The sequence below is a fragment of the Dipodomys ordii genome, unplaced genomic scaffold, assembly GCF_000151885.1.
Source record: "Dipodomys ordii isolate 6190 unplaced genomic scaffold, Dord_2.0 Scaffold32, whole genome shotgun sequence".
NCBI lineage: Eukaryota > Metazoa > Chordata > Mammalia > Rodentia > Heteromyidae > Dipodomys > Dipodomys ordii.
The window spans coordinates 6,988,693-7,002,595 of record NW_012267248.1 but is presented as its reverse complement, the minus strand read 5'-3'; the positions used below and the strand labels follow the sequence as shown (position 1 = coordinate 7,002,595).

At 48.2% G+C, this 13,903-nt stretch overlaps 1 protein-coding gene across 1 annotated transcript in view; it reads right to left on the bottom strand.

The window, feature by feature from the left end:
• Window positions 1-5,828: 5,828 nt before the first annotated feature.
• Window positions 5,829-13,903, bottom strand: part of Rreb1 (ras responsive element binding protein 1) — a 79,154-nt gene continuing 71,079 nt past the window's right edge. Inside the window, exons 11-12 of the mRNA XM_013016722.1 lie at window positions 7,742-8,566; window positions 5,829-6,928 (exon numbers count right to left, since the gene is read on the bottom strand). Of these exons, the coding sequence (XP_012872176.1) occupies window positions 6,447-6,928; window positions 7,742-8,566 (1,307 nt within the window). The 3' untranslated portion in view covers window positions 5,829-6,446. The remainder of the gene's footprint in view (window positions 6,929-7,741; window positions 8,567-13,903) is intronic.

Sequence of the window (13,903 nt, the reverse complement as noted above, 5' to 3'; positions counted from 1 at the left end):
GGGTTCTCCTTTGGTGCTCTCAGGGAGCGACCCTGCCAACTGGCAACCATGGCAGTGTGCTGTCTCTCTGCTGGGTGTGTGGCCTGTAGGACAGTGGGCAGCTGGTCCCTGCACAAAAGCCCGGAGAAGGGTAGATGGTGAAGCCAGAAGCGAGGTCCTTCCAGGGGCAGACAGGCAGGACAAAGATTCTTTGGTCACAGGTTGTTAAGAGGGAGACTTCTGGTTTTTTTTTTTTTAAAAGCTATTTCCCAGCAATTAGAGGAAGTTGCGGCTAACAAAGATCTGTTCTGGGAGGTGGGAGGCTCACAGACATGACTGCTTTGTGGCTCACGCAATCTGACTTACTACCCAATCCTGTAAGCTATCCTTGAATACCAACCAACTCCAGCTCTTCTCACCCAGCTCGGTGCTCTGAGCCACAGCCAGTTTTGCTTGCATTACCATGAGTGCCTCTTGGAAGTTCTATTATGGTCACTTTGCCTCAGTTACCCCATTGTCAGTATGAATCCAATAGCCTGCTCCTCAGTGCCCTGGTCAGACATTGCCCTACCCCTTACCCAGTCTTGTCATCCTGCAGGGCTGAGCATGTGCCCAGGGGACTGTGCACTCTGGCTTTCTCCCTAGATACCTGCAGGTGTTTGTGTGTGTGTGTGTGTGTGTGTGTGTGTGTGTGTGCCAGTCACTACTGGAGCTTGAACTCAAGGGCCTCATGCTCTTACTAAACCTTTTTACTCAAGGATGGCACTCTACCACTTGAGCCACATTTCCACTTCCAGCTTCTTGGTGGTTAACAGGAGATAAAGAGTTTCAGGGACTTTTCTTCCAGGGCTGGCTTTTGAGCCTCAATCCTCAGATTTCAGCCTCCTGTGTAGCTAGAATTATAGGTGTAAGCCATTCGTACCTGGCCTGATTTTACATCTGAACTGAAAAAGTTAAGCCACATTTTAGATACAAGCTCTTCATCTTCCTGGCCTCCTAATAAGAAGTATAAATATGGGGGAAGGTGGGAAGGAGGCAGAAAGCTTGCTGTGTATCATGGGACCCCTGGAAGGAGCAACATTAGAGAACTTTGGCCAACATCTACCACGAAGTAGGTGAAGCTTAATGAAGATGCTCTCACAAACCGCCAGCAGAGCCAAACAAACCAAAACACCCCACCGAAATCATTTTAGAAAAGAGGCTCCAACTGCTTTCCCTGGATGATGGTCACCCAAGAATTCTACCCAAGTTGAGACGCTATGCATCCACATTTGTGCAGGGCCCAGCTTGCCCTGCAGCCAGCTTCCTGCCTTCTATCCATGCCCCTAGCTGGCAGCATGGAGCCTGGCACTGGGGCAGCTCTGTTGTGGACAACAGCTTGAGAAGAGTCAGGCCATGGATAAAGATCCCTCTGCAGTCCACTCAGGTGTCAGAGTGACAGACCCTTCCTGGATGCCCCTGGATGGCCTGAAACCCAGCATCAATTCTTCTGTGCTAGCCCCGAGGAACACATGCTGGACAGCAAGCAGCACTCTTGACCTAGTCAATCTTTTCCCCTCCTCCACACCTTTTCCCAGTGTCACCCTGTCCCAGGGACTGTGCTGATATTTGTGGCTGGGGTACAGTCTCTTTTCTCCCACATCCCAGGGCTGAGTTTTTGTGTGTGCTGGTACCAGAACTTGAATGCAGGGCCTTGAATTTTCTTTTTTTTTTTGCTCACAGTCGACAAACTTTTTTTTTTTTTTTTTGCAGTTATGGGGCTTGAACTGGGCCTGAGTGCTGTCTTTTAGCTTTTCATCTCAAGGCTAGCTCTACCACTTGAGCCACAGCACCACTTTTAGTTTTCTGGTGGTTAATTGGAGGTAAGATTCTTACAGACTTTCCTGCCCAGGCTGGCTTTGAACCGAATTCTCAGATCTCAGTCTCATGAGTGGCAAGGATTATAGGCGTGAGCCACCGGTGCCGGCTCTGCACTCTACCACTTTTGAGTCACAGCTCCACATCTGTTTTTTTGAGTGGTTAATTGGAGATAACAGTCTCACTGGGACTTTTCTGCAAGGCTGGCTTCGAAATGGGATCCTCAGATCTCACTAGGATTACTGGTGTCTGGCTGAAACTCTCATTTCTACCACTTGAGCCATACATCCTGACAGGCTTTTTTTTGGGGGGGGGGAGGGTGTGCCAGTACTGGGTCTTAAACTCAGGCCTAGATGCTCTCTTAAGTCACATCTCCACTTCTGGCTAACAGGAAATAAAGTCTCATGGACTTTCCTGCCTGGGCTGGCTTTGAACCGCAATCCTCAGATGTCAGCCTCTCAGTAGCTAGGATTACAGGTGTGAGCCACTGGGACTTGGCTGCTAGTCCACTTCTATCTGGACACCTAGTCCGAGGTGATTTGGTGGTGGTGGCAGTGCCCTGCCCCGCAGTGGAGGCCCGTCAGCCACTTGTTCGTGCTGGCTCTGTGCTTGCTCACCAAGGACACATTCACTGGAATCTCAAGTCAGTCCCTGGGGCTGGTGGGAGGCACATGCAGGGCCAAGAGTTGGCTGTGAAGGTTCAGGGGTCACAGGGTGGCTCATTCTTCAGGGGCTGAAAGGATGGCCAATGTATTTGCAGTGTTACCCACCGCTAGGCTCCTCAAACCTGCTTTCCTCTGGGATTGCCTTCTGGGAGCTATATGGTGACTTTACCCTCTTCTTCCAGCCTTGGGTTGGCTCTCCACACCCCTGATCTCTAAAGCACACTGCACTAACTGATGCTCCTCCATCCAGCATAGAAAGCTCTGGTTAGCTAAGAGAGAAAGGCCAGGAAGATGCCTTACGAGTTATTTCACTTTTTGTACCAATCCTGGGGCTTGAACTCACTTCCTAGGCACTGTCCCTGAGCTTTTCTGCTCAAGGCTAATGTTCTACCATGTGAACCACAGCTCTACTTCTGGATTTTTCTTTTCTTTTTTTAAGTTTCAGTGGAAATAAGAGTCTCACAGATGTTCCTGTCTGTTGGCTTCTGTGATCCTCAGATCTTAGCCTCTTGAGTAGCTAGGATTACAGGCGTGAGCCACCGGTGCCTGGTACCTGAGGAGTTACTGTTGTACAGAAAACACTTGCTGGCTTGGCTGTGGCTAAACAATGGTCAAGACTGGCTGCAGCAGGCGTCTCTCTCTGACCATGGCGGTCCCTTCCCACCTGTCTACTCTCTCTCAGGGAGGCCCCATGTACAGATGTGGCCTGGGCTTCCCAAAATACCACAGAGCCACGTGGCCAAGGCACAGCCTGTATCTATGACCTTCCTGCGTGGGCAGCAGGTGTGGAGACAGTAAATCACAGCACAGCTGCGTGATCGGCATTCTGCCATTTTTTTTTAATATAACATTTATTGCTTAGATGGTTTGATACAGAACAGCTTTCTTTTCATTCTGAATTTGGAAGTTCTATACAACTGAGTACAAAGAGGAACAAAAAGTACCAAAACCAAACTTGTGATTCTCTGTTCATGTGGCATAAACCAGTTTTGTACATAACATGTAGCAGCAGTGTTTAAGTTCCCTTTAGAAAAAAAAAGTATGAATTCTACACACGTATTATTGTTTCCTGTTTAATGCATGGGCTGAAATCACTAGATGAATTTCTTTCTTGAAGAAAGAGAGGAGAGGAAAGAGACTGATACAGGATGAATCTGACATTGTTTGGAAAACAGCCCCCCTCTGGGAAGGAGTTGTTTTGTTTTCACAGACAGATTTTTCATGTAGTGATTGAATCTCAGCACTGTGTCCATTAATCAAAGAGGAAAAAAAGAGAGAGAGAAAAAAACTTGCACCTCAAAAAAAAAACTTCTCAGAAGATCCATATATATACGCATATATATGTATGTATGCATATATATACACACATACGCATACATACATATACACTTTTTTTTTCTTGTAAAAGCCCTGAGAGAAGGAGAAAGAGAATCAAACAAAATGTATAGAAACAAATTAGCTGGACATGCAAACTAAGCTATGATTAACCCAGCGTTTCAACAAATCACAAATTTCACAGTTTAATATTGGGGAGGCGGGCAGCACAACGAACAAATCATACATTTCTCAACCTCACTAATAAAATATGGCAAGACCTTATTCACTACGAGGGTACAGATCAAGGCTAAATAAAGCTTTAAATCAATAGTGATTCTTGTGAGCTGCGGCCCCTCTCGACAGCTGGGGGCCGATCCCTGCTACATCACCGCAGCGGAGAGTTCAGCCATGGCTTCTCTCCACAATATTGCGAGTTTAGTGTGGAGAGTTGCAAAGAAGAACAAAACACAAACCCCAAATAACAACAACAAAAATAACAAAACAATTGTAATAATAATAATTAAAAAAAAAAGAACACAATGAAGTGATGCATGAACTAGGTTTAACTTAGAAGACCAAGGGATCATTACTGCTTCTGATTCGCATTCACCATGACAGCAAATAATAAACCTCATTTAAAAACGGGTTCACACACCCCAATACAGTTAAAAAAATCATATACCTCACTTTTTCTTACTCCCTTGCATATGCAAAACGATCACTTTTCACTATCTCTAAAATATCTATCTTCCTTTGAAGTTGGGGTGGTTCGATTTTAGCCACCGGAAATTGGTTAAAAAAAAAAAAACTGGTGAAAGTGGCCACGAAGGCATGTGTGCACGCATGCCTGCGTGGATGGTACAAGCCGGGGGAGGGGGCGAGAGGAAAGAAGGGGGATGAAACTGGGGCAGAGGGCCACTGCCCTTAGAGCAGGCAAGAGACCCCAGAGGGATACAACAAGCAGAGGCCTGAGTGTCTCAGGGTCTTGAGTGAAGGACAGGGGTCTGGACCCAGGTCAGGTACAGTGGGGGACATCTATTTCTTGCATAGAAGAACCTTGGGTCAGTTAAGGAATAATGACAGTGTATCTATCATCAAGCCCCAATCCATCGCAGGAAGGTAAGTATAATCCTCTTATCTTTAACCTTTGCACGTGTAGTTTTATTACCAGTAGTAGTATTTCCTTGCTTTTCAAATGACAGTAGCACAGCTGGGGGTGGGGGGTAAGGCTTTGGACTGGGCGTAGCAGGAAGACTGGGATATCTTGCTCTGGACTGTGTAACATGCCTGTCACTGCCTTCTTCCTTCAAATGGATCTCGGAGGCGCCCCCAGGCGCAGCCCTGGTCTCTCTGATGCCTTCTCCCATCACACCCACATTCTGGCTCTCAGCTTAAGCTGCTCCTTGGCTACATCCAGCGTGCCACCGCTGGCCCCTGCTGGACTCTGCAGTCACGGAAGGAAGGCTTGTCTGAGTACAGTAGAGCTATCACCAGAGCGCTGTCGACAAAAGCTCCAGGCACGTGTCACACAGGGACCCGGAGGCAGCGCGGGTCTCCTAGGGACAAATATTGCCCATTTGTTTCTGCTGACTGCAGAGCCCAGCAAACTGATGAACTAAAAATAATAACAATAACAATAATAATATTAATAATAACAACAACATACACCAAATGGGGGAAGAGGGGATATCCAGGTATGTTTTCCATAGGTCAGGTTGCCAGGTAGGTAACTCTTCTCTGTAAATTCAGAACAAATGTCTTGAAACTTGAACGGTAACCATTTCTAACGTGGAAAGAGTAAGAAAGATGGCTGAAGCTAGAAATCAACCCCTGGTTTTGGCTTGACCCTTACTAGAGACCTTCATCAACCACATCCTGTAATACCTAGATCAGCTTAGAGGATCAGATCCTCTATAGAGCAACAAGAAGGGAAAAAGAAAGGCAAGAAAGACAAAAAAGGAGAGGGAAGGAGAGGGAAAGAGAGGGAGGGAGGGAGAGGAGGAGAGAAGGAGAGGGAAAGAAGGGGAGGGGGAGAGAGAGAAACAGAGAGAGGGGGGAGAGAGAGAGAAAGAAAGAGGTCTTTTTGAGAAATGAGCCTTGAACCCATCTTCCCTCTGGTCATATACATGAAATTCACATCATTTTCTTCCAGTTATTGGCTATGGGTGTCCATGGGTTTTTCTTTTTTCTTTTCTTTTTCTTTCTTTCTTCTGTTTCTAGCTCACAGAACAAACAGCAATGTCACAGATTCACAAAAACAAGCTCACACACACACCAATACAAAAGGTAATGTTAATGCTTAAATTCATTAAAGTATTTGTTTCGTTTATAAAGTCATTTGGGAAAAACAACACCACCCATGACGACATGGGAAGATCCGAAAGTAGTTAAGGCACTGGATTTGACCATGCTGCGGCCTGGCGCATGGGCACAAGCATGATAAGGCTATGGCACGAGCTATTGGCCACACGCTTGCTTGTCTCTACGATACCCTTCTCCTATCGCTCATTCTCTCTCCCACTCCCCGACAGCTGAAGGAAACTGAAGAAACCTCATGAAATACAGGTTCAGGATGCTTTCTTTGCTCTGCTGGCTTTGTCTGTGTGCTGGTGGGGAGCAGGGGTGCTGTCATTCCATCCCCAGGAGCTGTGCGGCACTGTCTGCGGTGGCCAGGATGGGGTGAGCAGGCCTCTTGCTGCACAGGTCCAGCAGATCTTGCACGAGGGCTGCTGGGCTCCCTGGGTCCTGCCCCCCTGGAGCTGCTTCCTCCTCTGGGGTACCTTGGCTGGGCTCGGCAGCGGGCTCCACCACTGCCTTCTCCTCCGGGAGGCCGCAATCCTTCCCCGCATTGGCTAAGCTCTCTTTGCGGCTCCGGGTGATAGCCACGTGGTTGTTGGTACTGGAAGCCTCCGCTTCATTTTCTGAGACGGGATTGTTGCCGCTGTGGGCAGATTCGGCTTCGCTGTCCTCCTCGGCTCGCTCATCCTTGTCGCTGTCCTTCGCCTGATGCTTGCCATGCCTGGTCTTCTGGTGGATCCGCTGGTGCCTAACCAGGCTGTGCTTCAGAGTGAAGGTTCGCTCACAGGTCTGACACTTGTATGGCCTTTCCCCTGAGTAGCCAGAGAAAGAAAGGACATGTCTGTTAACCATAGGCTGCTCCCAGGGCCAGGGCACCTGCCTCCTTCAGGAGAGCGCTTATTACTTGACTGAGCTGACAACAGGGCAGACAAGTGCGAGGGTCCACATTCTCTCCCGTTCCTCTCTCAACAGTCTAGAACGGGATCAGAGGAATCAGAATCTCACAACCTGGGAAGGAGCTGGGCTTTCCCTCCATTCGAGCGCAGCACCTGTTAAAACCACGTCTCTACTGAGAGCATGGCAGCCCAGCATAGGGCCAGGAGCTTCTTTGGGGCGTGGGGATGGGGAGGAGGTAGAGAGAAGGTATTGATATTTCTTGGCATCATGGTTCTATGTAATTCTTTCCCCCCACCTCCTGCCAAAGCAACAGCCACTGCTTTGCAGGCTTGTGGCTTCAATGCTACCCATAGTGAGTGAGCTGGAATTGAAATGCCCAGGTGACAGCCAGGAGAGGATCCTGCCGAGGGCAATGGATGAAGCAGTCCTGCCTGCTTGCTACGGAGGGCACAGGGGGTCATCCCAGGGGCCAGACAGTGCCTGCCCCTGATCAGACTGGAGGGCCCCGAAGTTCTGTACCTGTCCTGTCTTGGACACCTGTACAGACAACCTAACCATCTGCCCCATCATGGTGGGCAGGCCTCCTCTGCCTTGCCACTCCCACGATGAAGAGGACTCCTCCTCCAAACCCCCGGGACCCTCAGCTGGAAGTCAGTTCTCCCCGTGGTTCTGCCACTGAGGAGGGTCCTCCGACTCTCCGCCCTGGGTGCGCGGAGGCTCTTTCCTACCTGTATGAGACCTCATGTGCCGGGTGAGGTCCTGCAGAGACCAGAAGCGCTTGTTGCACACGCTGCACACCTTCTTCCTCTTGTCTGCCTTGCTGGCCGCGCCCTTGGGGGAGTCCGTCTTTGGTTTCTTGCTGTCGTCGCTTCTCTCGGAGGACTTCTTCTCTGCCATGCCTTCTCCGTCCGACAGGCCCTCTGTCTCTTCACTCTGCTTCTCCACCGAGGCCTCTCGTGTGCCTGGGGCCGACTCCGCTGTGGGGGACTCGTCGGGCTTCTCCTCAGACTCGGAGGCTGGGGCCAGCAGGGGCTCCTGGGCCGTTCCACCGGCAGCCTCCTCCTCTGGGGGCGGCTCCTGTTCATCCTTGGACTCCTGGTGGCCGTGCACCTTCCTATGGCGACTCAGAGTGCTGAGGAACCTGAAGCTTTTCCCACAGGAGTCGCAGGTATGCTTCTGTTCCTGAGGGGCTGGCTCTCCCCGGCTGCCCATGGCACCTGCCTCACCCTCCGCCAGCTTGAAGTCCATCAGTTTGCTGGCAAAGTCAAGGTCTAGGCTCTGGTTGCTGGCTGTGTCTTCCTCTGGGCCGTCTGCCTCCCCCAGGCTCTCCTCCAGGGCGTGTTCTTCCTTCGGCTCTGGCTCCGGGTTCTCCTCTGGTCCCTTCTCTTCCTCATTCCCGGGGAAGACCATTTCTGGTTTGGTCTCCACAGGAGGATCCACGGAAGCTGGGCTGGACTCAGTGGCTTCCTTTGCTGGCAGCTCCTCTTTGTCACGTGCTGTGAGATCTAGTACCTCACCGGCCCCGGCCAACATCTCTGAGTCAGACTGGCTGTCTGTGGAAGCAAGCAGAATGGGAAAGGGATCAGAGGGGGTGCCTGCAAGGGCTTGATTCAGATTTGGCTAAATTCACCCTGAGAGCCTGGACCCCAAACCCTGGAAGTACTTCTACCTAATCATCACTACCCGACCTCCTGAGGAGGATCAACGTGAACCTGGAGACTCAAGAAGGGCAAACCCAGCCTCCACATCCCCATAGGTAGGCACAGGAGTTCCAGAGCTGGCTTTAAGGCCACACCCAGGGACCCCTCTGCCCCCAGGAAGGTGTGAGTGACTCAGGCAGTGCAGGCAGAGGGCTGCAAGATAGGAGAGGGTTGCATTCCAGAGACTGGTAGCACTTAGGGAGGTTGAGGAAGCTGAGTTGGTAAGTTTTTCCAGTGCAAAGAGATTATCACAAACATGCAACATATACAGGACCACTCACCGAACCTTACAAAAACATCTCTGATGAACTTCCCCATGCCCCGTCATTCTATCTACTCAAGATGAAATCAAGAAGATCATGGTTCAAGGCCAGCCTGGGCAGAGAGTTCACTAGATGATCCCTCTCCCCAAGCTGAGTTTGATGACACATGAGTCATCTTAACTATGGGGGGGGGGATGGGGGTGTTGGGGGAGTGTGAATAGGAAGACTGAAGTCAAAGCCAGCTTGGGTAAACAATGAGACATCTGCTCAAAAATAATGAAAGCAAAAATAGTTGGAAGCATGGTTCAAGCAGTAGGGACCTGCCCAACAAGCACAAGGCTGGTTCAAACCTTAGTACTGTCCCCACCAGGAAAAAAAAAAAAAAAACAAGTGTGGATTCCATGTATATTAGATACATTTTGCTTAACAGATCATCTCTAGATAGAGGTTGGAGACCAAGGGAGACACTTGTACATCGGTTGTTCTGCAGGGGTGATGGAAATCTTTCCAAAGGAAAGTGTTATCAGTTGCTATGAGGGAGTTCTGAGGTACAGGCATCCGAAGACCTCAGCTTCCTGCCACTTGACTAGCTCCCATCTGTGTACTCCATACAGTGAAACTAGGGGGTAGGGAGTCTACCAGCTTCCAGCCACTTTCTTAAGAGGGCATTGTGGCTATGTTAATGACACTGAGTAACAAGCTGAAAGCACCACCTTTTTATGCAGGTAGAGTGAGGTCTTCATAGCTTTTAGGTTTTGTGCTCTGACAGCAATGTAGAAGCTGGCTGGGACCTACTATCTAGCTGTAGATCCAATACCCAATTTATTACTTGGAGCATCCAAGGCTTCTCCTGAATCAGACAAAATTGTTTTGGGGTACATGAGATGTCTTTATTCTAGCCTGTCTCTCATTAGAGGGGTGGAGCCAGCAAATGTAACACCTACATACACAAATGTGAATGCTTGTGGGTGGGTGCCAATACTAGGACTTCAATTCAGGGCCTGGGTGCTGCTGCCCCTTAGCCTTTTCTGCTCAAGGCTAGCACTCCACCACCTGAACCACACCTTCACTTTTGGCTTTTTGCTGATTAACTGGAAATAAAAGTCTCAGAAGCTTTTTGGCCTGGGCTGGCTTTGAACTCAGAGGCTGAGATTTGAGGATTACAGGAATGAGGTACCAATGCTGGACTAGAGCTAGGAAAAAATTTACACCTAACTTTCAAATGTGGTGGCCAGCAAACCATGTTAATTTATACTCATCTCTCCTTAGTGTACATGATCCATGATTTGCCAGCAAGGCAGTTTTGGGCTGGGATAGTAGCTGGGAGGGCTCTCTGCATGACACTTGTATTTTATATCTATCTACCTATCTACCTGTCTATCCATCTATCCATCCACATATACATATGTGTATATTTATTCTGATTATAACTGGTGGCAGCCCTTGTTTGTATACTGCAAGAGATATCAGAAGGAATCACATAATTGTAGGGTAAAGATGATTTGGGTACCACCTCTACAACAAAAATTAAAATTGTGTTTCTGGAACCTGAGCTCAGGGTCTGGGCACTGTCCCTGAGCTTCTTTTGCTCAAGGTTAGCACTCTACCACCTGAGTTACAGTTCCACTTCCAGCTTTTCCTGTTTATGTGGTTTGAGGAATCAAACCCAGGGTTTCATGCATACTCGGCAAGCACTCTACCACTAAGCCACGTTCCCAGCCCTCTATTACCCCCCCCCCCAAAAAAAAAGGGACTTTTTGTGGTATTGGGATTTGCTTGCTTGCTGGGCTGGTGCTCTTCACGCTTGAGCTGCTAAATGTCTTTTAACGATTTTTTTAGAGTCTCACAAACTTTTCTGCCTGGGCTGGTCTCATATTATGATCTTCCACATCTCAGCCTCATGAGTAACTAGGATTATAGCCTAGCTTGACTTAGAACTCATGATCCTCCTATGTTAGCTTCCCAAGTGCTGGTATTATGGAATAATAAGCATATCCAGGCTGGCCTCAAACTTGAGAGTTCAAATGGTCCTTCTCCCTCCTCATCTTCAGTAACTGGGACTACAGGTGTGTATTACCACATCTGACCACACGGGTTGTTTTAACTATACATATTTAATAAGCATAGGAAAAAATAAAGTGTGAAACCAAACCCGAGTACATACATTAAGACCAAACCATCCCAACCTTGGACTGTTTCTTAAGAATTGACAATGGAGCTTTCTCTCCAAGTACACTAATAGCCCCACTTCCTTATTGAACAAGGAGGCTGTGATGTGCTCCACCAAACTTCCACTAGAGGGAGCATTTTAGAAGAGTTTGAGGCAACTCAAGGGATTTTATTAAGAAGGGGAGGAAGGAGGGCAGTCCCGGGGTTTGAACTCAGAGGCCATGTTTGCTGACTTGCATGCTCACAACTAGTGCTCTACTACTTGAGCCACACTTCCAGCTAAGCTTTTTGCTAGTTTGGAGATGGAGACTCACAGTCTTCTGCCCAGGCTCGCTTCAAATCTACAGCATCCTGAGGATGCTGGGATTACAGGCTTGAGTCACCAGCACCTGGCTCCGAGTGATTTTTATTCTTGATTCTTGGGAATAATAGACTCAATTTTTTCACATATCAACAATATTCCACTTGTAAGATCAGTATAATTTTGACACATCCAATGGTAGGTAGGTACCTGAGACTGTGGCTCTTTATAAGCAATGCTGCCTTCTTAAAAACATGCACTGCTTCTGCTCCTATCATTCCCTCATTTATATCATTAATGGTTGGAGGAAGAAGAGAAACCCTAGCAAATAACAAGCCCACAGCTCCTTCTGCAGGAAAGCATGTTCCCCATCAGCTTGCCAGGGAAGGATTCGTGTTCCTTAGAAATGCAGTGCTGCTCAACGGATGCAACAAGCATGCTAAGCCTACATAAACTCATGTGCAGGGGAGTGCTATAGAGAAAGTTGCTCGGCCTGTCTTCGCCTGCTGCCTGTATTGGGGAGCAGTTCTTGGGGCACTTAGGACTTGGTGATTAGGGCAAGGTAACTACGATTAAGGGGAATGTTTCAAAGCTTTCACATTTATACTGATCAAAAACATTCCTGTGTCTACCAACATGCCAGCTTCTCCAGGCACCATCAGTGCAAAAACCGTATGCACATCCCTTAAGGGAAAAGCAAGTCACATCTGCCTGAGCAGACTGCAGGGTGTCCATTCAAATTGTAATATTCAATTCGGCCCCTTTAAGGGAGAACTATCTCCCACTGTTGGATTTTAAACATGATGCTGAGGGAAAAGCTGAGGTCCATGTTTAAAGATTATAAGAGAATGCCATCTAGAAACCTCACCATTTCCTGCGTGTAAAAAAAGAAAAGAAAGTTTGTTGCTTCAAAGTCCTACTTTTAACTTTATGGGAAGGAGCTCTGAGAAGCCGGCCATGCTTGTCTGCTTTATAAATTTTCCCTTAAAATCCTTAATATCTGTTCTCTCTTTCCTAATCGTCAGCCCTTTTTCTCAGTGTGGACTGTATCCACAATTAAACCAATCTATCTTCCCTTTGCTGGCATTACAAGTTTCTTCTTTTCCCAGAGGTTTTATCCCTTTAAGAAAATCTATACAATTTCCAGGGTAGGGCCTTGGAAAAACAAAAACCTGTAATTGTAAACTTAGAAAATAAATACACCCACAGGCTAACAGCTCATGCTAAGGTGAATCTCAAGACTGTAAATTCTCCTTAACCCTGTGCTTGTAGGATCTACAATGGTCCCCTCTGAAGTCAGCGGAGCTCGTGTGTGTGTGTGTGTGTGTGTGTGTGTGTGTGTGTGTGTGTGTGTGTATGTACATGTATTCTTCCCATATGACTGAGTGCAAAATAAAGCAACCGGCATATGGCTGCTCCACTGTAAGACTTGTCTGTACACAGGAGTACCTCAGCTCCCAACACTCCCAACCTCAATTAGCAGCTGCCTTCTCTTCTTGGCAAGGAAAGAATCACATGGCCATTTTGTAAATCAGGCTAAAAAAAAAAAAAAAAAAAAGAGTTCTGGACTAACAGGTACTGGGGCAGCCGACAGTTAAACATTAATGGGACTGTCTGAGGCAAACTCAAGCTTGGCAGTGCAGACAGGAGCTCACCCCTGGCTCACAGGGATCTGAACCACACAGGATTTTGCTCCTGCAGAAGAAAGATCCACACCTTTCTTTACCCAAAGATCCTGGTGGAGTGTGTGGAAATGGAAGCTAAGGAAGGAGCCAGCAAACCAGCTGACCTGTCTGAGGATCTAGATGGGCGGTGCTAGCAGGCCAAAGACATTCATTCATTATCTGTTCCATGTGGGCCGGGTGGGAGGCTCCCTACCAGGGAGCAACTGTCTTAGAAATCCTGCCCACTCCAGTGTGTGCCCTATTTTCCTGCTGCTAACGTGAGGCCCGGGAGTCTGGGGACGATGGCCATGCACACTGAGTGCTGGAGTGCCCCCTGTACTACACGGCACCCAATCCCATCCACATCAGAGGAAGAGAAGCCGAGGGACACAACTGCAATCCTAGAAACACAGAGAGAAGGGGAAAGAAGAAAGCCCTTGGCTTTCGCACACTGGGGGAAGGTCCAGCTTTCACCTGGAATGCTCTTACCTGTGACTGCCACTTGTCTAAGCCACCTGCGGCAGCTGAGTTTTGTTCAGTTTGTTTCAGGGGACAGGAGATGATGGAGTGTATTGAATAGAGAATATGAGTAAATATAGAAGCCGTAGGGGGAAAAAAAAAGGTGTCAGGACAGCGTTAATTGCTCTGTAGGGGGCGGGTGCAAGGAAACACACATCAGCGCAAGAGAATAATACCCGGATTCAGGTCAAGCAGAGATGTGATTAAAGAAAGGACATGCAGAGTGCTTTTTCAAACAAGGACAGTTTTACACTAAGGAAAGAGTTACTGAGAA